This window comes from Chlamydotis macqueenii, chromosome 14 (assembly GCF_036417535.1).
Source record: "Chlamydotis macqueenii isolate bChlMac1 chromosome 14, bChlMac1.mat, whole genome shotgun sequence".
Taxonomy (NCBI): domain Eukaryota; kingdom Metazoa; phylum Chordata; class Aves; order Otidiformes; family Otididae; genus Chlamydotis; species Chlamydotis macqueenii.
Window position 1 is genome coordinate 15535397 of NC_141569.1, and position 22029 is coordinate 15557425.

General features: G+C 39.1%; 1 protein-coding gene across 13 annotated transcripts in view; it reads left to right on the top strand.

The window, feature by feature from the left end:
* The first annotated feature begins 1523 nt into the window (after positions 1 to 1523).
* Positions 1524 to 22029, top strand: part of MAPK9 (mitogen-activated protein kinase 9) — a 30767-nt gene continuing 10261 nt past the window's right edge. For 3 of the 13 annotated variants that reach the window (XM_086759257.1, XM_086759261.1, XM_086759262.1), the window contains exons 1-8: positions 1524 to 1646; positions 6203 to 6375; positions 11177 to 11306; positions 12118 to 12176; positions 13194 to 13332; positions 15923 to 16088; positions 17357 to 17428; positions 21396 to 21578. In XM_086759257.1, coding sequence (XP_086615383.1) covers positions 6254 to 6375; positions 11177 to 11306; positions 12118 to 12176; positions 13194 to 13332; positions 15923 to 16088; positions 17357 to 17428; positions 21396 to 21578 — 871 coding nt within the window. In that variant the 5' untranslated portion in view covers positions 1524 to 1646; positions 6203 to 6253. Of the gene's footprint in view, positions 1647 to 2098; positions 2296 to 2513; positions 2556 to 4838; positions 4905 to 6202; positions 6376 to 6802; positions 7039 to 8675; positions 8706 to 9005; positions 9072 to 11136; positions 11307 to 12117; positions 12177 to 13193; positions 13333 to 15922; positions 16089 to 17356; positions 17429 to 21395; positions 21579 to 22029 lie in introns of those variants that run through there. The other 10 variants (XM_086759258.1, XM_086759259.1, XM_086759260.1 and 7 more) reach the window with 10 other exon arrangements.

Sequence of the window (22029 nt, forward strand, 5' to 3'; positions counted from 1 at the left end):
GCCTCCTTAGCCAAGAAAAAAAAATGCCATAAATGTGCGTTTAACATAGTATCTAAACTACAGATACTGGAATATATATTAAAAAACCCAACACCCTATACAAGCAAATAAGAGATGACTAAGTACATCTTCAGGCTAGGACTAAAGCCCTATTTTATTAACATATGTATTTGCAAAAGCACACTGCGCTATTGTGAATTAACTAGCAGTAGGAAGCGTCTGTAAACCTCAAAGAAATAAGGTAGGCACATACATGAAGTTCTCCGCTCATTTGTTATTTTGGAACAGTCAGAAATAACAATATTTAATGTCTCCATTTTTTTTAACTAAATCCTTGACTAGTAAAGTTTTCTTTAGTATATTCCTCTGCAGGCTTGCTTCTAAACGGAGGTGTTTGAATGCTGATGTAGGTTAATAGCTTGAAAGTGTTACACCAGCATGTGGTAATAGGAGCTTCTTACTGGAAACTGCGCTAGTACTTTTTATAACCACATGAAAGAACCCGAATCATAATGAAAAGCACAGCGATGATCTGACCTAGATGCCAAGAATATGTATCTCGGTATCTAACGTGTTTGGGTAAGTGATGCAAAGGCCTCTTACTGTCTGTCTAGAAGTAGTGTCCTCTTCCTATTGAAAAGTGGAGCTATTAAAGGGAACTGATGTCATCTAATCTCGATGATATGTTAAATTAATCTATTAAAAAAAAAAAGGGTATGTTTTTCTAGAATCATCTATGAGACTAGAAATCACAGAAAAGAAAGCCCTCATTAGTCCTAGGAGAGATGGAAAAATATATCGAGTTTATTTTTAGTCGGCACCTGTTTTATAAAACAAGCAGTCCTGACGTCAAGGCAGATGGTACGGTAATGTATAGAAGGCTTATGATTTCTAAGTGGGGTCAAAAATAGCTGGGCTGCCCAGGGAGGGAATAAATCCTTTCCCTTGTGAGCTGTCCCTCCCGGGAAAAGCGTTGAGACCCCCCCCCTGGCGCTGAGGGCCATCGCCCAGTGGGTCAGGGCTTGCAGCTGCACGGCCCTGCTCAGGGGGACTGGGCACGGTCATCATCCCGAAGCATGGATGTGAGGTGATGATGGTGCGTTGTGGTGCTGTAACAACCCCCCACCGTGTGATGTCATTTTGTGGTGGTGCACTGAGGGCTTCCTATACGTGAGAGGTGCTGACCTCACAGAGCAGTTCTCACGTGCTGGAGCAGGGTGGCTGTGAGGAACCGACAGCACCACCTGCGAATAACGCCACAGCAACTCGTGACGAGGCACTGCTGTGAGGTGACATCATAAATATGGTGGCAGGGTGACGTAGGATGACATCACGCCAGGGGGTGGGGACTGCGCCCGGATTGGCCTGAGCGTCCCTGTCGCCACTGCAGTCCTTCGCCGCCCTCCCTTATATAGCGGCCACTAAATCCCGCCTCCAGAGCTCGATTGGCTGAGCGGCGTCGACGGGGGGCTACGATTGGGCTGAGCCACTGTCTGTCAGCGGGCGCAGGCCTGGCGCGGCCTGTGCGGAGCAGCGGGAGGCCATTGTGGCTGGGGCCGGTCTGCGCGCCGGAGGAGGAGGCGGCCGCGGCCCGCGAGCGCCGCGCCCCGTCCCGTCCCGCCGAAGCCCGACCGCGGGAGGCGACGGTGAGGGGGCCGCCGTGAGGGGAGCGCTGCGGGCGGCGGGGCCGCAGCTGGAGCGGGCCGAGCTCCCGGCCGCGGGGCTGGCCCTCTGGTGACCGGAGTCCCCGGCTTCTCCCGCGGGCCCCGCCCGCCGAGGCTCGGGCAGAGCCGGGGTTCCCCGCCTGCCGCTGCCCCGGGCCCGGCCGAGCGGGAGGGAGGGAAGCGGGGAGGGTGAGGCGGCCGGGCTGGGGGACCCTCTGCTTCCTCCGCCGCGCCTCCTCTGTGGGACTGCCCTGGCCGAGCCCCCCGCCCTTCCCCGTGCCGCAGTGCCGGCCCCGGGCCGCTCCGTTCCCGCCGGGAGCCGCGCCCGCTCCACTCCCCTGGGCGCTGCCTCTCTGCCTTCTCCCCTCTTGCTGCGTGTCCGGCCCGGGGCGGGATCGCCCCCTGCCCCGGCGCGCCGAGGGGCCGGGGTCCCGCCCCGCCGGTGCCGCCGTGTGCAGCCGGCGCTCGGCGCCTCCTGGAAGCGCCCCCCGCCCGGAGAGGGGCGAAGGGAGCGCGGCCGAGCCGAGGGACGGGCCCGTCCTGCGCGCCCCTCTCCGCGCAACGCGAGCGGAGCGGAGCTGAGCTTTCTCTTGAGGCGAAGCGGTTTCTCAGCAGAAGTTTTAGAAGAGATGTAAGAAGCGCTCTTGCTCAGTTGTGTGGCTGTTACATAATTTTACCACAGCGTAATTGGTTGCAGCAGATGCACCTTTAAACTTTCCCCCCTCTCTCCACCGGCTCGCCCTAGCTGGGGCGCCGAGATACATCCAGTATCGGTTTGCAGTGGATGTTTCACAGCCGAACGATACTGTAACAGGTAGTTGGTAAACTCTTTGGTCAGTAATAGTTCGAGTTGCTTAAAGAAAAAGGTCGGGTCTTCAAAAAGCTAAACAGGTACAGAATACCTCTGAACTCTGCTGTAAGCAATTGACGTTACTCAGCTACTGCTTTGCTACCCTTGCCTCTGGTAAGACTGTTCAAGGGTTGTGAGTACAGGGGTAGGAGGTAACTTGCTGTGATTTTGTACTTGGACTCTCACCTGTTGATATATATAGTGCTGTAAAGATTTTAAAAAAACCCAAAACCTAGCGCTATTGGATTATAGTCCTTAGAAGGGCACACTTGAATCTGAAGTGCATTTGCAAGCGTGAATAAGAGAATGGGAGGAGATTTCCTGCACAGAATTTCCAGGTTTTTGCAGGTTTTTTTTTTTTTTTTTTTTTTTGCATAAATGTATGTTCATTGTCTATTCATTCTGTCAGCAGTAGAATTTTATCTTGAGGCTTAAAAATAAAGCTAAGCTTGTTGATGTTCTTATGCTTCATTGACAGCAGTAACATTCCTGTAACCAAAACATCCCTGGGAATGTGTTCCCAACTGCTACAACCTGTTTGTTTCAGAAGCTTTTTACTTGAAGATATCCAGAGAACAGATCTGGTTAATAATAAGTTGCCATTTTAATAAATGCCTTTTAGGGAAGTGACATGTTTAATACAGGATGTATGCTATACTGCAGTTGCTTTCAACTTCTAAAAATTTCTTAGTGGAATTCCATATAACAACTCGTAAGCCTACTCATGGTAGGTTTGGTGTGTTGGTTATTTTTCTAGTTATCTTTCATGAACCACAGGTTGAAAACCGCTCCTGTAAGTTTCCTACATGTGATGTGCTCAGTCAGCTTTGTGATTCTTAAATTTCCCCAGTTGTGTAAGCAAGTTTAACCAACACTCAGTTTATATGCGTCTTGTGCATGCTCTAAAATAGAAAAACATCTTGAAACATTGTGATTGAGTAACATGCCAGTATCAATACGCAGAAGTATGTTTGCTGACCATCCAGTGACTTTTACATTTGCTGCTGGTCCTGTTTGGTACAGCTGCAGCTAGGAAGCCATAAATGGGAACTTATATTTCAGAAATGGAAATAATGCCTACTTTCAAAAAAATCCTGTGTAGGGAGAAGCATGGAATATGTTAGTTGGAGTGGTGAATCAAATTATTTCAGGTAGGGGAGTAACAGTTCAGGATGAAGTAACTTATTTCCCAGATACACTTTTCCCTTGAGCAAGGGGAAATCTGTTTTTATTTGAGGGATCTTGCCCCCAAGATAGATTCTGTCTGAAGTCCAGTGAACAGCTACAATCCTTAGGCATCTAATTTTACATTAATGTGTATGTCTGAAATGATACATGTCCTGATGCATCCAAGCAGCTTGCAGCCCAAGTAAAAATTAGGGCTCAGCTTATGAAGAAGCTGGGTACTTAGCACGGTGCATTGCAAAGGATCACAGAATACATGAAACTTGTGTGTTGTGAAGCCTGATTCCCTCTTTAAGTCTTGTCTAAAGAGCTTACCCCAATGTCTAAATTATTTTTAAAAGATGGCTTTGTACAGAGTAGGTTCCTTAAAGGGAAGGTTTCTCTGGTTCAGGATAACTTCCTTTTCCCCTGCTTCTTTATCTCTGTTACAGAAAAGTTTTTCGTTAACCCATGAAGAGGTACAGCGTAGTTCTCACATAGCTAACGGATTTTTAACTTGATTCGTAGCTTATGTAAAATCTATACTTTTTTAGTTTTGCTCTGTCTTTTTCAGAGATAGGATCTTGACCTTCCAGCTGTACCCTTCTTCCAGTGTATGAAGATTCACTGAAAATGCTATGACTGCTCAGTGGCTGTTTGTCAAAAAATTGGTACTTCAGAGTCTGTTGCTTTGGAATAACAGCAAGGTTCATGAGGAAGAGTGGGGTTGTTGCCAGGATGTAGCAGGAAGGGTTGAGCAGCATTTTGGACTCAGTGTGAGCTGAATGTGGAACTGCATCTGACTGCTCCTAAAAATATTGTCTGAGACATGTACTTTTCTTCCTCCCCCTACTACTGCTGTGGCAGAGGCAGAAAGTTGGTAGCTCAGATTTTCCCTTCGCAGATCCTTTCTCCTCTACTTTTTTTCTTAAGCTTTTAAGAGGAAATATCAAGTAAACTTACTGTCCAAATTGCTGCCAGAGATGAGCAAGTTGAATATCTACTTTTTAAAATGCTGCTTAGATTTTGAGAAACTGAAAGTTAAAAGAGACTCTAGATGTTTTTTGATAATCTCTTAAGACTAACCATTACCAGTTTAAACCCACTGTTTATTAGGATTTGTAGATCTGTCACTTGTTTCACTTGCAGATTTCTTGGAGTTTATCTGGTGGCTTAAGCCATGGAGAAGATGCTGCTCTCTTCTACGTGCGCCTAGGAAGAGAGAGGTCCAAATTCTAATTCTTCAAGCAACCAAAAGCTATTTGTGTGGCTGAATGCCCTTCTAGGATGGGCTTCTGGGTTGCTCTTGGGGCTTTTCTGTTTTGCATTGGCTCACAAATATTCCGTAGGCAGGTGAAGAGAGAGAGACTAGCGGCTCTTGCTTTACCCAAACCAGACGTTGTACAGGCCGGTGGTTAGGACAGCTGCTCTGGGGCAAGGTGATCTGCTTTCATTTCCTGTTTCAAGGAATACTTGACTGTACAACTTACTCTGGCCTGTAATGATGCTATCTGTCATAGTGAATGTGAAATTAAAACCAGGAGAATTTGTTAGAGACCTCTTCAGTAATTACTAAGGTAATTTTCTTGTAAGGTTTGGAAGAAGGAGGCAGGCAGGCCCCAGAAAACTCAAGGTCTGTACTCTCATTACTCTAGCACTTCAGAGCTAAAGAGATTTAGTCCATTACCTTGCTGTTGGATGTAATTATCTGCCTCTAATTCATTCTTGACAGATGTGTACAACTTATTCTTTATTATGGCTTGAAAGTCTTTTCAGACTACAGCACAAAACTCTCATTCTTGTAGGACTCATAAGTACACGAACTGGTAGCATCGGATGTTACGGTGTGTTTAAAATGGGAGGGGGGTTGCGATAGGTGTGGATCAGGGAAGGGTTGCCTGGCAGAGATGAGGGGGCAGAGCCCTGCCTGAAATTTCCTACTGAACTAGGTTGAAAGGGACTGTTGGAGAGACTGCAGGAGCCATGGGGATTTTGGGGCAGTTGTTTTGTTTCAAACCTATTTTGCAGTTGTAGTCAAGTCTTATTAAAACCCTGTCTCTGTGTCTGTGGACGCCATGGGTTTTTGCTGTTGCATTTATCTGTATTATCAGTGTTTCAAAGACATTATTTATTATTTCTTTTTCCTATAATATAGAAATTAATGCAGTCTCCTAGCACATAGTAGTAATTCTAAGTTAGGGAGTATCCTTCAAGGAGTAGAGTGAGTTGTTGGATTTGGGTGGTTTTGTTTGTTTTTACAGTTGTTTACTTAGCTGCTTTTTGTTTCAGAAGTTGGAATAGAAACATGCATTTACCCAGGTCTGTGAAGGCTCTAATTATTTGCTATCTATCTGCAAGTATTATTCATTAGCAGTGGTAATACGCAAAGTTGAAAGAATGCTTAATTAGTGGTATGCTATTGAAAAAAACTGTATGTATTGAAAAACATATTATACATATTTTAACTCGTCTGTCTGGAATTGGTTAAGAAACTGAATGTTTGTTTTCTTTCTTTTTATTTAAGATCTTGAAAACTTCACTAGGCCCTTGAGAGAAAACTACATGACACTACACCATGAGTGACAGTAAATGTGATAGTCAGTTTTACAGTGTTCAAGTTGCAGATTCAACGTTCACTGTACTAAAACGTTACCAGCAATTGAAGCCCATAGGATCAGGGGCACAGGGCATTGTTTGGTGAGTAGTAAATACTTGTTTTATATTTATAGCATTTTATATTTAAACAAAATTTAGAATGTATTCCTGATAGACGTGCCAAAATGTCAAATACCAATGATAATTTCTGTCTCTTGCTACAGGGTTATGGAGTAAGTAAACTATAGCAGGCAGATGTTTTAGAATTTATGTGCAAAACTATTTTTTGTTTTGCTTGTAAGGGAAAATTAATATTGAGGTAACTGCATAAATTAAAATTGTCAACAAATTTCCTTCTAATTAACCACTTTATTTTTGTTTCTAGTTCTCACAATCCCCATGTAGTTATGATATTGCAGTGTAAGGTGTGACAATGCGATAGTGAGAGATTCTGGGTTTTACTCGTTTCTTCATCATGGCCCCCTTTTTTCCCCCCCTTTTATTCCCAATCACTCCTGTCCGTTTCTAGGAGCCATCAATGCAGTGCCTTGCCATTAACTGGCAGGATGAGGCAAATCAGTGTCATTGTCACTCCATGGATTAACCAGAAAGGGATGCTGTGTGAGGGGTTGGGCTGGCCGGCTCTTCCTTGGTGTGTCACCTCAGCTATGTGTCCAGCCTCCACTGGCCGAGGACGTGAGAGTCGTTAGTCTGATCCTGAACCTTAGTCTCTTGTATGGCACCACACCTCTGGGCCAGCTAAAGGTAAACGTTTTCAAATGTTTTTTAGACTGCGGCAATCCATTCTACACGACTTACTGCCAGCCCTTGTTTTGTTGGGCAGGACTTATTTGGTAACAGCAGAAATGTTTATTGATGCGTTTTTTAATTCCATACACAGGGGAGCAAACAGGCTCAGGAGCTCTCTAATATTAGACTTAATCACAACACATGGTGGGCTGCTCATGCTTTAAATCCAGTCTGCAGTTCCTCTTCATCTATAAATTCTGCAGAGTAAGTGTGATGACTCACGTATTGTGAGCAACTCCTTATACAGCACCTGCTGTCTTTTTGGCCTTTTGATAACCGTAATGCGTTATATATGTAGGAAAAGAGTGCATTTTTGTGAGAACACACCTTTGTTCTTAAATTATTTCGATACCCCTATTGCCCTGCTAATAGGTGAAAACTAAGCAAAATGAGAACATTATATTTTATTCTTTAGCGGATTGAGTGATGAGGGGATAGGCATCCTAGATCCTGGTTATTAATGTTTGGGTAAAATTTAGTATAGTGCTGACATTTTCCAGGTATAAATATTCTTAAAGTTATGCCTGTTCTAGATAGCATGCAGGAATTTACAGCGGTTGTAGCCATTCCCCCTTTCATTAGAAGTAGTATATTTCTAAACTATGTGGCTTAAACTGGGTGTCTACTTCAAAATAAAGTTAGAGTAGTGTTAAGGTCAATGTTCTGGGAAGAAGGAGGAACGATCTGATTTATTGACTTGTTCTGAGAATACTTGATTTATGGAACAACAGAGTGAAACATTGCATAAATTTTCGTCTTCATGTGAAACATCTGAAAACTGTCCAAGCTGAAGAGGCTGCAAAATCTTAATTTCTCCTAAAATGCCTTATAGTACACAAAGGAAAGACAGAAAATACTGGGATGTAGAAAATTCAGTGTAAGCTAAGTGCTATCCTGTCATGTTTGGCTGGAAAAATTGTCAAGTCAGTAGTGTGACACACAGATGTGATGGTTTTTTTTATCATTAAGTGTTTAACATATAAAGTAGGAAAAGTATTTCTGGAGTTTAGTGAGAAATTTTTAATACTGTGTGTACCACTTCAGCTAGGGGAGGTCTGAATTTTTCTTCTTTTTTTGTCAAAATATTAATGGGAAACTCTACTGATATTGCTTTTGCTTAGTTTTTTTCTTTGCTATTAAAATTTAGGAAAATAAGTAATTTAAAAATACATACTTAGGAAAAGCGATGAACAAAAGTTGTAGGAAGATGAAAAAAGAACTCAGTTGTTGCATAGAGGGTATTTCTAGCTCACACTGCAAAGAGACTCTGAGAGAAACGGGGTATACCTTTTGTGTGTTATATACAAAACACACTTTTATACATGACTTCCTGTACGACTTTGTTCCTAACTATTAATACATTTAAAGCCTTACAAGCTCTTTACGACTGAATGATCACATACACAAAATTATTCTTTTGAAAAATAATTTTTGTCTTTGACTTCCTGACATCTTTTTTTCATTCTTGTCCATAATTCCCTGAATTTTCTAGCGAATCTGGTTTTTCTGTCCCAGTATATTTCTTTTATCCCGCAGTGCAGCAAAACCATGATCTTATAAATAGCACAGCTTTGACTGTGTTGATAACTTTACTTACAGCTGCACTTGAAGAAGCAGTCAGGGTAAGTGCAAACTCCTGCTTGGACAGTAGGGACAGGGTTGGGGAAGTGGAACTGGCTGAGCCAGCGGCAGTAGTAGTAGTGTATTACAGTTCAAAGCAAAGGTCGTTTGCCTGCAGAAGTGAAGTGTGACTTCCTGCTATAATTTAGATCATAATGTTTCGTGAATAATGTCATGATATATGACATGACTACTTTTAATACTAAAATGTTTGCTCAAGATGCAAAGCTGTCACAGGTGCGGTGGAGAGCCTGTTAGAACGCACTGTGGTCAAACTGGAGTGGCTGTTATACGGCGGGGTAGACGTTGAGATTCTTCTGTGATACCAGACGCTGAAATAATTTATGGTTGTTCTGTTAGTAGCCAAGGTGATAACCGGGCAGGCTATGACCAATCCACTTTTAAAAAATCTGTGTCTGAAACTGTTACCATGATGGAAAAGTCTCTTTTGAATTCAAATGAGCTGGGATGGGGAAGGAAATTTAACACCAGGGACATCCATGGTTGTTTCTGTTCCTTTATGTGCTATTCATAAGTGTGGTCTTAATCGTAATAGAGGTTATATTCTGTATTTTATTTCTTGGTAAATTAAATAAAACGCAAGCTCGCACAATTTTTTACCATTTTTTTCTTCTACTAGTCTGTTGTTTTAAATTCTTCCCCCTGGATTGTGTAGGTAGCAGACAGCTTATTTTTTTCTTTTTTTTTCCCTTTTTTTTCTTTTTTTTTTTTTCCCCCTTGAGATGGAATGTTAAGTCACTCCCATGTAGGTGAGCAAAATAAGAGATTCAGGTGGAATTTTTCACATGTGCTCAGACTGAGCCTTGCAACTGATTTGTCAGATTGCAGTGGGACACTTCCCTTAAAATTGCTCCTTTGTCCACTGCTGACCTGTGATTGACTTGAACAACTAATTTATGCAGACCCTCTTGGTTATTGATTTTATATTAATTCCCAAGTGTAGTTAGAGTCATTAACATATGCAAAACTTTCAAATTTATACATACCATCTTCTAGGTGAAATGAATACTGAAACATCAGTGCTTTCATATTTGGGAGGAAAATAATTTCTCCAGTTTTCTGGCCAATTGCCTTCCTCCCATTTTGTGTTTTTTTTTTTTTTTTTTTTTTTTTTTTTTTTTTTTGCACAGAGATAAGGCTTTACATCTGAGAGTAATTGCATCATTGAGTAATGACTTAGGTATTTCACAGAACTGAGTTGAAATAAATACTAGCAAGCCTTTAGAGCAAATGGCACATTTATTCAAATTTGGGATGTGCCTCCAAGAAAACACAACATCTCACGGGTGAACCCTGCTTTGTGGTGGTGGTGTTTTTTCCAGTAGGGAAAGGAGTGACTTTATGCTGGTAAACTTCTTATAATTGGAGTATTGTTATCACAGAGGAGCTGTACTTTTTGTAAGAGTACTACAGTATGATGGTCCTTTTAAGCGTGGTATTGTGCATATCTTGAGATAGTGAAGGAGCTCACAAAGGGCTTCATTGTGCTTGGAAAATATATATGAATGAGAGTTCTTTCCTACTCTGTGCAAGTAACATTAAATGGAGATAGAGTAATGTGGGAATGCTTGCTTAAAACTGGAACTATTTAAAGACTGGAACTCTTGAGTAGTTTGTGGTATGAATTCACATATATTTTGCCGAATAGTCTGTGTTTTAATAATGAAGAACATTTCTGCTTTAGTCTTATTCCGGATATACAGATAATTTAGCTTTAGATTCCTACAGCTGTTAAAGCGTGTTTACAGCTGTACTTCAAACTGCAGAGGGAAGGAACAAGCACAGCTGAAAAACGAGATAGAATTAATGGTCATGTTCGCTTTTAAACTCGTCTTGCTTCCTGCAATCTGAGTTTTCCTTATTAGTCAATTCTATGGATTGATTTTTTTTTTTTTCTTCTTTTTTCCCCAAAAACAAATGATGAATGTAATTTTCTGGTAGGCACTACAATTATAATTGTAAACTATCCACATACAGGAGAGCATTGATGTCTGCAGAATGATCATGGAGACATGGTTGTGACTCTCCTTTAGGAAAGAGGAATTTCTATTGCAAATATTAAATGATTGTCAGTCAGCAGCAGGGTCAAAAAAACCCCTTCAAATATACAGATTAAGCCACTGAAATGCTTCTTGATTTCAAATAAGCTTAAAATATTTTTGGATCTTGCGGTTTTGAATGTAAGTCTTGAGTCAGCAGACTCGATCTTAAGGGTGGGAAGACTTCTGATGAGTATCAGTGGCTTCTGTTTAGCCTATTTCTATTTATTAAATAATGTGTAGATTTTAAAGTATGCTTGTTTTCTAAGTGAAAATTAGTTGAAGTTAGTATAAAGTGGTGGATATGCTTTGTCTCAAATCTTGATTTCCTTCCTCGCTTCCATCTCCCTTTTACCCCCTCCTTTCCCTCAAGCAGTCTTCAACTCAAGCTGTTTGTGTTTGAAAACTTCTAGTGCTGCATTTGATACAGTCCTTGGAATAAATGTTGCTGTAAAGAAGCTGAGTCGTCCTTTTCAGAATCAAACCCACGCAAAAAGAGCTTACAGAGAGCTTGTTCTTTTAAAATGTGTCAATCACAAAAATGTAAGTTTGGCTTTATATTTCTATCCCTCATTATTTTAAGTTGTCTAAGAAGCTCAGGATTTACTCTTGCTTGCTGTTAGAAACCAAAGTAATGGAAAAAATAGCGAGAGAAAGATTGGAAAGATTTGCTATGTATGGGTAATGCAGTTCTCCACGATGTACGGTTAAGCTGTTTGGAGGATGAAGTGCCAAGAGGAGGAAGTTCTTGCTGTGCTGTTGGTATAGGTTTACCATCACTGTCGGCTTTATGGAACTGGCCTTGCTGTACTGCATTTACCCTATTAAGTTGTACGGCAGGAAAGCCTGTTTGGCAGTGAATTTGTTTGTGGATTTGGCTCTTGTAACAGCATTGTAGTTAAATCTTGTGAGTTTAGGCAAGATCTTTATGAAATACAGTGTTTAACTGGTAGAGTCTGCAAGGGTGCAGCACTATCTAACAACTTATTGATAAACAGAAGTGAAATGCTATGGACAATACATATGTATTTTCACATCATGTGATTTAAAATAAGAGATTATTATTTATGAGGAAAGAATGGGATATATTGCAGGCACTGGGGAGGGAGATAGGTGTCGTATAACTTTATAAAGAAAAAATGGGTGTCTTGGTTCCTTTGGCATACATGCTGCAGTTTTGAATTATTTCTGAATTGACGGTTTTTCAGCACGTGTGAATTAAGGGAAGCCAAGTAACGTTCAAATTGTGTAAAGTAACAGTGTGCATTTGATTTTGAATGGTAACTTCTGCTGTAGTGGATTTGTATGTGAATTAAAGCAGAAGTTTCTTCTAATGTTTGTTTTTATTTTATAGATAATTAGTTTATTAAATGTATTTACGCCACAGAAGTCACTAGAAGAATTTCAGGATGTGTAAGTACTAGATTTTTGTTTTCATTTTCCTGACAAATACTGACCTAAGTCCTGAAGCTGTATTTCCAGTATCCTACAGAGTTCATACTTTGAAAACAGTGGGTAGCTAAAGACTGAATTTAGCCTTGAATTAGTCTTTATTTCTGGAAGAAAGAACAAGAGAGTTGTTTCACTGCATGCATAAGATGAAAGTGGGAAAGAATTATTTACATTTTCCTCATCTGGCTGCTATACTTTGCTCGTGCGTCTGGTTTGTGTGCATTGTCCTTTAGCTAAATGGGTCACCTCAGGACCCACTGGTCTGAATAACCTGATACCATTTTTTTTGCCATACCAGTTGCATCAGCACAACAGTATTTTTAGCCTCACTTAAGAACTGAATATATATATATATATATTTGTTTTGTTTTGTTTTAATGCAAGCTATGTCAGTTGGTCTAGAAAGGATTCATGGTGATTTAATTGGTGGGGTATTCATAGGTTCCAGTGAATATGCTGTTATGGTTTGTGAATGGGCTTCGTGGGTAAAAAGGTGAGTGTGTGTGTGTTTGAAGAGGGTAAGCGAATGATATTTTAACCTGAAAATGAATCATTCCTTCTTAGTTCTTACTGTGCTTTTCTTAAGTTTCTTAGTTTTTTTAAAATTAAAATACAGTGAAAAGAAGCATTATTTTCTAATACATTGCAGTATCTGCAATTTATGCATCAGCTTCAGTCAGTCTTAGTTTTTCATGCTGCATAGACTCAGAATTATTCTTCTGCATTACCATTTATAAAACTAATGGAATTCTATTTGCTTGTGATGGACTATTGATTGCTTAATTTTTAATAGTAAGACTATTTGAGTAGATAATAATTTAATTTTGACGTTGGTCATGCACGATTTTTTTAAAATCATAAGCTTTTTGACACTTATGTTTGTAAAGTAGTTGACTTTTATTAAAATCTCTCTAAGCTTAAACTTGATATGGAAAGTAAGACTCGAGTTTTCTTAATGCTTTCTTTCTTGTTCTTTAGATATTTGGTTATGGAGCTGATGGATGCAAATTTGTGCCAAGTTATTCATATGGAATTGGATCATGAAAGAATGTCTTATCTTCTTTACCAAATGCTATGTGGTATCAAACATCTCCACTCAGCTGGTATCATCCACAGAGTAGGTAGTATTAGATCATTAACAATACTCTTTATAAACACAGATGTTCTTAAGAAACAGGGGGGAAGGCAGGAGCTTGTTATTTCATAAGTTTGTATTTCTTTCATTCATAAGAATATTGTTAAACCTGAAGACTGTTTCTTGTTCAAAGACTGCATTGTAAATAGATCTTAAACCAGGTTAGCTCTGTGGATTTAACTAATGCTGAACTGATGAAAAGGTAAAACATGAGCATCTGTGGACCTTTCACATTACTAGAAGAATGAGTCTTTAAAATGTAGTATTTACCTCTTCAATATCTCTATCTTTAGAGATACTCAAAAGCCATCTGGACATGGTCCTGGGCAACTGGCTGCAGTGGCCCTGCTTGAGCAAGGGGGTTGAACCAAATGACCTCCAGAGGTCCCTTCCAACCTCAACGGTTCTGTGATTCTGGAAAGTAAAGTTTGTGAATAATCAGAATTTCAAAGTCCTGTGCAGATTTCATATACCTCTCTACTTCTGTTGTTTTACTGCTGGTCTTTATTTATTTTAACATGAGTAATCTGTTTGACGGTTCTGCTTGTTTTCTGTACCTTTCATTTTCTTCCCCTGCTTCCTGGAGACACTTGGCTTTTAAATTTCTATTTTTTTTTTTTTTTTTTTTTTTTTTTTTTTTTTGCTTGGTGGCTGAAAACTATCCAGTTCTGGTTTAATGTGCTTTTTTCTTTATATTCTATCCGTAAACATAACTTAGAAGCTCTATAAATTACAACAAATCTACTTCCTTTCTTTGCTGAAAAAATCTACCATGAAAATCCTGTGGTCTTAGCAAGGAAGTTTATGTATAGTTAATTTAAGTCTGTATCTAGATAGTCTTGGTACTGGGCTTTCCTAAAATTTCAGTGAGGTGTGTAAGAGACTGAAGTGAGGAGGGGTGGAACTCCAGCTGAACTCCACCTGACATATTGACTATGATTTGGAGCTACAGGGGAGACACAACATTTTCTGAGAAATTTTATCTCATAGGAGCTAACAGTGCGATCAGACAGAACTGATACTGGTTGTACAAGAAAGTGGGCGGTAAGAGGAACTGCCCTGTGGATAGCTAAACATAGGCACAAAGTTTATTTGAATGGAGAAGCTGAAGTGGTGAGTATTAGGTTGGGTTAGTTTGGGACCAAAACAAAACGACCTTTCTGGAGTGGAAATCTTTATTAGAATGAGAGATTTGGTTCTGAAAAGAAACCAGGCTAGGAAGGGAACAGAGCTGGCATAGTTCAGAAGGACTGGAATAGTAGGAATTGCGTCAGAGACTGTGACCAGACAGAATAAATGCAGTAGCATTCTGCAGAAGGCTTGCTGTTTTCCGGAAACATGCAAACCCACATGAACTGTTTGCATGTTCCTATCTCCTTTAAGAAAAGGAAGTTCTGTACCTGAGAACATGGTTTGTGTAGTTGGAACTAAGTCAAACACGAGCAGAATAAATGTACTAGTGCATGTGTAATGCCTTTACTTCTGAGACTTGGTGAATAAAATGTAGTTATCCTAGTTTTCCTGAACACTATATTCCTTTGGGTGCAATAACAGCTGTTGCTGTGAGGCATAGAATCGTTTAGGTTGGAAAAAACTTTTAAGGTGATCAAGTCCAACCCTTAACCTAGTACTGCCAAGTCCGCCACTAAACTGTGTCCCAAAGCTCTGCATCTACGCATCTTTTTAATACCTCCAGGGATGATGACTCCACCACCTCTCTGAGCAGCCTGTTCCAATGCCTGACAACCCTTTCAGTGAGGAAATTTTTCCTAATATCCAATCTAAACCTATCTTGGTGCAATTTCAGACTGTTTCCTCTTGTCCTGTGACTTGTTAACGTGGGAGAAGAGACCGACACCTGCCTCCCTTCAACCTCTTTTCAGGCAGTTGTAGAGAGCAACAAGGTCTCCCCCCAGCCTCCTTTTCTCCAGAGTAAACAACCCCAGTTCCCTCAGATGCCTCTCATAAGACTTGTGCTCCAGGACACCATAAGACTTCATAAAACTTATGCTTAGGCATATCTCCTAAAAATATTTTATTTTTCTCCTTGCTCTTTGGGTAACTTTGTGTTTTCACTACATCCTAAGTCCGTGAAATTTGGTAATCACTGTAACGCAGGTGGCTTATCTGTCACTAACTAATACACTTATTAATGCTGTGTGTGTTGGGACACTGTTTTTCCTATAGATACTTAACTAATTCATGATACTGTCTTTAGCATCTGTGCCCTCGTAACGGCAGTATTTGGAACACAGTCTCCTTTACCATGCAGCTATTCATACCCATAATGGGTCCACTGAATGTGTTAAAGGAAGCAGAGAGATGTACACATTGTGCGTATATACAGACCATCGTGTAACTGACTGTACTGTCAGTGCACAACTGAGTAAATTACGACTGCAGACAACTTTCATTCTGATTGTTCTGAATACTTAGCTCTGCAGCGTTGTCTCTAGTCTGTGTATAAATAAATGTGCAGTGTAGTGAACCGCTGGCGTATGTTAACTGTGGAGGATGGTTGTGCATTATTCTGTATGTTGGTCCTTCCTTAACTGAAGTTATTTCTTGTTAGGATTTGAAACCCAGCAACATAGTAGTAAAATCAGATTGTACGCTCAAAATCCTTGATTTTGGACTGGCAAGAACAGCATGTACTAATTTCATGATGACTCCGTATGTAGTAACACGGTATTACAGAGCGCCAGAGGTTATCCTTGGAATGGGATATAAAGAGAACGGTAAGTTGCTGGAGTAATGCTTTAAATCTTTTGTCTATAGCGTATCTGTTTCAGAACATAACAGCTAAAGCTGGGGAGAAGGACTCTTTTCCCCCTGCCGTGTTTGTTGTTAGAGTACGTTAATCATGATATTGGAAATAACAAAACCTACACTGTAATAACTTTGGAGAATATACTAGTTTTCTACTCTCCATGCCTATCTCCACTTAATGTATGCTGCTATTGTTATTTTTTCATCTGTTGTCTTGTTGCCATTTTTAATCCTACAAAAAAAAAAAAACAACCTGGTTAGACACTTATGCTGAATGATGTTAAAAATTAGCAATCATCAGTCTGTAGATAATAAACTCTTTTATCAATGTGATTTTATTCTGAAGCATCTTCTTTTAGCAGTCTGTCCCCTTTTGCTTCTCTGATTACTTTATGAAAATCTGTTTCAGTTCCCTAAGATAAATGATATCTTATACTCTCTTAAATCTGCATAGCACTCAGAGGCTGGGTGTTATATTATCAAAAACAACACAGCTATTATGTATTGAAAGTTTAGCTAACAAAATTGGCAAGGAGGTTGTCCTTGACTTGCCTTATTGGGGGTTTTACCTGCTGATTTTTACTAGCTGTGGAGTAATATGCTGCCTCCTCTGGACTTCTATGCTAGTACATCTTTTTGCTTTGTCACAGGGGCTTAAGGATACTTTTTGTATACATGTAACTTTGGTTGCATAAAACAAAGGACTGACAGGTCCTTGCTGGGCCACTGATAATGAAAAAAAACTTTCGTTAGTGCGCAAAGCAGCTTGTAGAGCAAGTGCTGATGTGGATCAGAACTTTAGTAGAGGCTGCTCTAGATGGGACAAAAAATAAATTGTGTGAAGACAGTAGGAATACAGTGTGAGCGTACAAATCCATAATTGTCATATTTAAAACCTCTTTAATCTTTTGTCCTTGTTGCACCTAACATATGATAGTGGATATCTGGTCTGTTGGGTGCATTATGGCAGAAATGGTCCTCCATAAAGTCCTGTTCCCAGGAAGAGATTGTATCCTTCACGGTCATTTCAGAAATGTAAATCCTGATTATATTTTTCGAAATGCTAATAACAAAATCTAGGAACAGTCATTTGGTGTTGATATGATTGAAAATTCATGTTAGCAGTTTGGTTTTCCACATTGTTGTGTTTTACTGTAGATGCTAGATGTTTTTGTTTGTTTTTCCTCACTTTCGTTCATGATACTTCATAATTTGATCATTTCATTTTTACTTTCAGTTGATATCTGGTCAGTTGGGTGCATCATGGGAGAATTGGTGAAAGGTTGTGTGATATTCCAAGGCACTGATCGTATCCTTCCCTAGTCATCCTTGAAGCCCATTCCACTTCCAACAGAAACACAATTATTTTGATCTGTATAAAAGTATAAGCAATATTTGCAATAATGTGTTTTAATAGATCTACTGTACTATTTGAAATTAGTGTCATTAACCAAATTGTTGAGCTTTCCATTTGATTTTCTTAGTAGACTATATTTAATGTCATTTGTACTAGCTGAATCCATTGAAATTATATTAAGAGCTTCAGCTTTTGCAGCTTAAAAAAACAATACTGTTAGGTTTAAAAAATAAATAGCAGTAAGTATATTTTCTTACTCTTGTTCTTTGTAGATAAGTGTTATAAACAAAAGCCTACAAAGCTATTTTTTTACTATGCATGGATTTTGCTTACTATTTGTTTGAACAGTAGACTAATTTTTTTATTGTACAATTTTTTAGTTTCAGTCAGATTTTTTTCCTTGCTTATTAGCACTTGCTGGACAGCAGTGTCCTAATTGCAAGCACACTGCATGAGAGAGTGGTTTGGGTTTTTTTAATTACTATTGTTTATTATAAAAATAAAAACTTTTTTTTCTTTTTGGAGTTCTTTTCATTCTATGAAAAATTTATTTTGGGCTTACTTTTTTCTGAGATTGTTATTCCTCCATTCCTCCTTCCAATATTTTTGACCCAGATTTGTCTTGATAAAATTGTGCTTTCTTGTAAGATAGTGATTGTAGGAAATTTTACTGTATTAAAATCAAACAAAACCCTCACATATATTTTTATGCCTTAGAGATTGGAAATCTCAATAATACATCATGGGATCACAAACAAGTCTTTACACTGTGTTAAGTGAACAGAAGTGATCATTTAGTAAAGTAAATGTTCTTTGACTATTTTGATGTATTTAAAAATATTTCCCTAGAAACAAAATTTAAAACATTTGACTCGTGATCAAATTCCAATTATAAAAATTGGAGCAAAACCAATTTCATCCTTTATAAATAATATCTTACGAAGTAGTAGTGTTGTAGGACTAGATGTTCCAAATGGTTAGTAAATAAATAAAGTCTAGACAATGTAATTAAACCACAATTACCAGTTATGGCTGTAGGTCGTAAGAAGCTATAGCTGCTTGTGGTTCAAGCTTTTGAAGAAAGTATAATATTTTTGCTTATCAGCAAGGGAGAGTTGAGTCCACCACTAAAAATAGCAAGTACAAGTTCAGATACCTACGTATATTAGAGGAGGACTTTTAATTTTAATGCTAAATTTCATGACACTAATCTTCAACAGTTGATCATGCATTATTTAGTAGTAAAAATGATTAATTGTTAAATAAGTCTTTTTGTTTTCCACCTTTCTTCCTTTCTATATTTATTGTTTTACCTTTTGAAGCCTTCAGACCAACCTAACACAATTCTTCATGTATGTTATGTGTCGTTCACCTGCATGTCAGCATGGGCTATTTTGATTTATTCGTGAATAAATGAAGGAAATTTTGTCCGTACTTGCTGAAAATGCAAGTTACCGCTTGTGGTTCTCTGGGGGTCTCTCAAGCTCCACCAGTCTATGTTTCAAGGAGTCTCCTCCCCCAGTGTCTTATCAAAGTGCCCAGCTGTGCTTACAGGGTTTTTTTTCCTCTTGCAAGACTTGCAGTTCTCTTTAATGTGAAATGCCAGTAACTGTTTGTGTTGCTGAAACTTTTCCTGCCTGATAACTGCTTCAGTCAGATTGTTGTTTTCTTTTACATTCAGCTGCAGGATTTTTTGAGTGTGGCTTATGGGGGATGCTGGTGTGCATGGCCATGAATCTTTCAAATTTTTGTGGGGTGGGTTTGTGCTGTGGCTGGACCGAGGTGCTCCATGTTGCCAGGGCGATGGATGCACTGAGCCTGCTCCTGACTAATGCTGTGAAGGATGAACTGGGTCTTACAGTTACTGGCCTGAGTTACTGGCAGTTGTTGTTGCATTGGAAATGAGAAACTTGGAAAAAACAGGCAACACAGATTCCTAAGATGCAATAATGGAAAGCCTAGCAGCACCAGAGTGGTTTCAATGCTCTTCCAGTCCAAGGGGTGAGGGAAACTAGTTGTCTGACTGATGCAAAAAGCATGAGGAGGTATTCATGCTTTTGTGGGAAAAATCATGCTTTTTTGTGATTGTAGTAAGACTGTTGCCAGTTTTTCTTCCAGAGTCCCAAAAAGTAGGCAGGCGTACTTGGCATGGACTATAAACTGTTCTGGTTACTTCTGACCTTGCTGTCACTAGTACAGGAAGGGTAGTTTTGCTGTGGGTTGTAAGTTGTTCACGTTGCATGCTCTGGGTGCTTTACATTGAAATTGAGGTTTTTCTCCCACTTGGGTTTCTGATAACAGGCTTAGCTTGTTTGAAGTTCACCTCTATATTGGAGTGGTTTGTTTTGCTTTTTTTCCAGTTTTCAGTATCTGTAAAGCACTTTGAAGCAATCCAAATGAGATGTTGTTTTTTCCAGTTTTTATCACTAAAATGGGATAGGTCATTAAGTTCTTCTGCCCTCCATGCTCTGAGACCACAATAGACACTGCTGTTACTCAAAGAAAAAGCATCTTGTTGAATTTAGATTGGTGGAGATCTCACTGAAATCAGTTTTCCAGCTACGAACAAAATTTCCTGATGTATGTTAAAATTTCCTTTGTATGTGCTTTGTTTTAGCATGACAGTTAACAATATTGACTTCTTAATTTTGATTTTAATATAGTTTTTCCTTTGGTATATATTCAGTAAGCAAATATAATTTTCAATCTTTGTATCAGAAGTCCAAAGTCTTAGCATGAAGCAGTGACTATGCATATCTTTCTAGTTATATTCTTGGCACACTAACTGAAATAAAAGCCTCTCTGTTTTTTAAATACATCTTAATTCAAAGTGCAACAAATTTGTTGTTTTGTTACAGAATCTGTCTGAGAATGGATAGGTTGAAGTGCTAGGTTATGAATTTAGCTATGAATGTTTGCAAGGTCAGTGGTTAGACTCGTCTGGAATTGCATGTTCTCTTTATCAGAAAACTGTAAAGTGTAAGTCTGAATAAGCTTAAATATCAGGAATACTAATGCAGTGTCTTCTCAGTGTGCTAAATGAGCTTCGTTAACCCGACTAGGCTTGTTCAGAGTGGACTCTGGTATCTCCAGAACGAGTGTCACCATATCTAGGGGAAATGTCTTCACTTGAAAGAGGGAGAAGGGACAGTCCAGAAGAAACATGAGGCACAACTTCAGCTTGTGGCTTGTAAATGCAATTCGTATAAAATATTTAAATTCTGAATTTAAGAACAGAGTATCAACTGTGGTAATACTTAAAAACTACACTTTTTAAACCAAAGAACCTGTTAAAAACCTCCTTTGAACCCCTTTCAACCTTGTTTGAAGTTGAAAAATAAAACAAAACAAAAACCATCAAAAATCCTCCAACCATCCAGGCAACTCCCCCAAAAACTCTACCACCCAAAGCCTAATTTCTTTAGCAGACAGGCACAAAATTCCTCACTGTGAATGGGATGTACTTGTGCTTCAGTTTTTTTCATATATTTTTCCCTGCCCTCAAGAATCTTCAGTGTTCATGGTAGTGTGTTGTACTTCAGAAGATTCAGCAGCAGCCTTTCTTTTCTGTCCTTATAGCTGTTTTGCTATGGATAGACTTGCCAAATAAGGCTGCTTTTGGTGTCTGAAAAAGTCTTGTTTTCAATACTAGCTAATAGATAATAATTAGCAGAAGATACTTAAGCATAATGCATTGTGCAGCACTTCTAGCCTGTCCTTATGATTATAAAATCTGAGTCTTATTTCTATGTCAATCTGGCTTTTTGCATGGCAGCTCAGAATACCGTTGGTGCTAGAATGAAGTTCATATGCGTCCTTTGTTCAAGTTTTCATTAACTTTTCAGATTTCTGTAAGTGATATTTTTGTGTAGTGCAGACTTCAAATTCTTCAGCTGATTTTCCTAAAGATACGGTGCAGATATTGATCAATGGAATAAAGTTATTGAACAGTTAGGAACACCATCGGCAGACTTCATGAAGAAACTACAGCCTACAGTGAGGAATTATGTAGAAAACAGGCCAAAATATCCTGGTATTAAATTTGAAGAGCTCTTCCCAGACTGGATATTTCCATCAGAATCTGATCGTGACAAGTTAAAAAGTAAGGCAAGCTTTTTCTCTTTTTAAACTTATTAATTTAAAATGTCTACAATCCACTTAAACATTTTATATTATTTTTTAAATTACTGTAATAGGTGTCAATATTACAAGCTGTATGCCTTCTGTTTCTTTCATTTATAACATGTCCTGAAATCTTAGTAGCAGTCTTTAAATACAGAACTATTTCCCTGTTCTGAGTATTCTGTTTAATTCTGATCCATTGAATAATGTCTGTCACTTAAATGTTCTTTGACAGTAATACTTTTATGGAGATTATTTGTAATTATCTTTTTCTAGTTCGTGTGTGTATATAATTAATTTTGGCTATACTTTGACTTTAGATAGTTACTGATTTTAAAATTCCACCTTATTCTCTGGATAGTCAATTTTATTTTTTTTTTAATGAGGTAACTTGTTACAGTCTATTTTATTATTACAATGATAATTCAGAT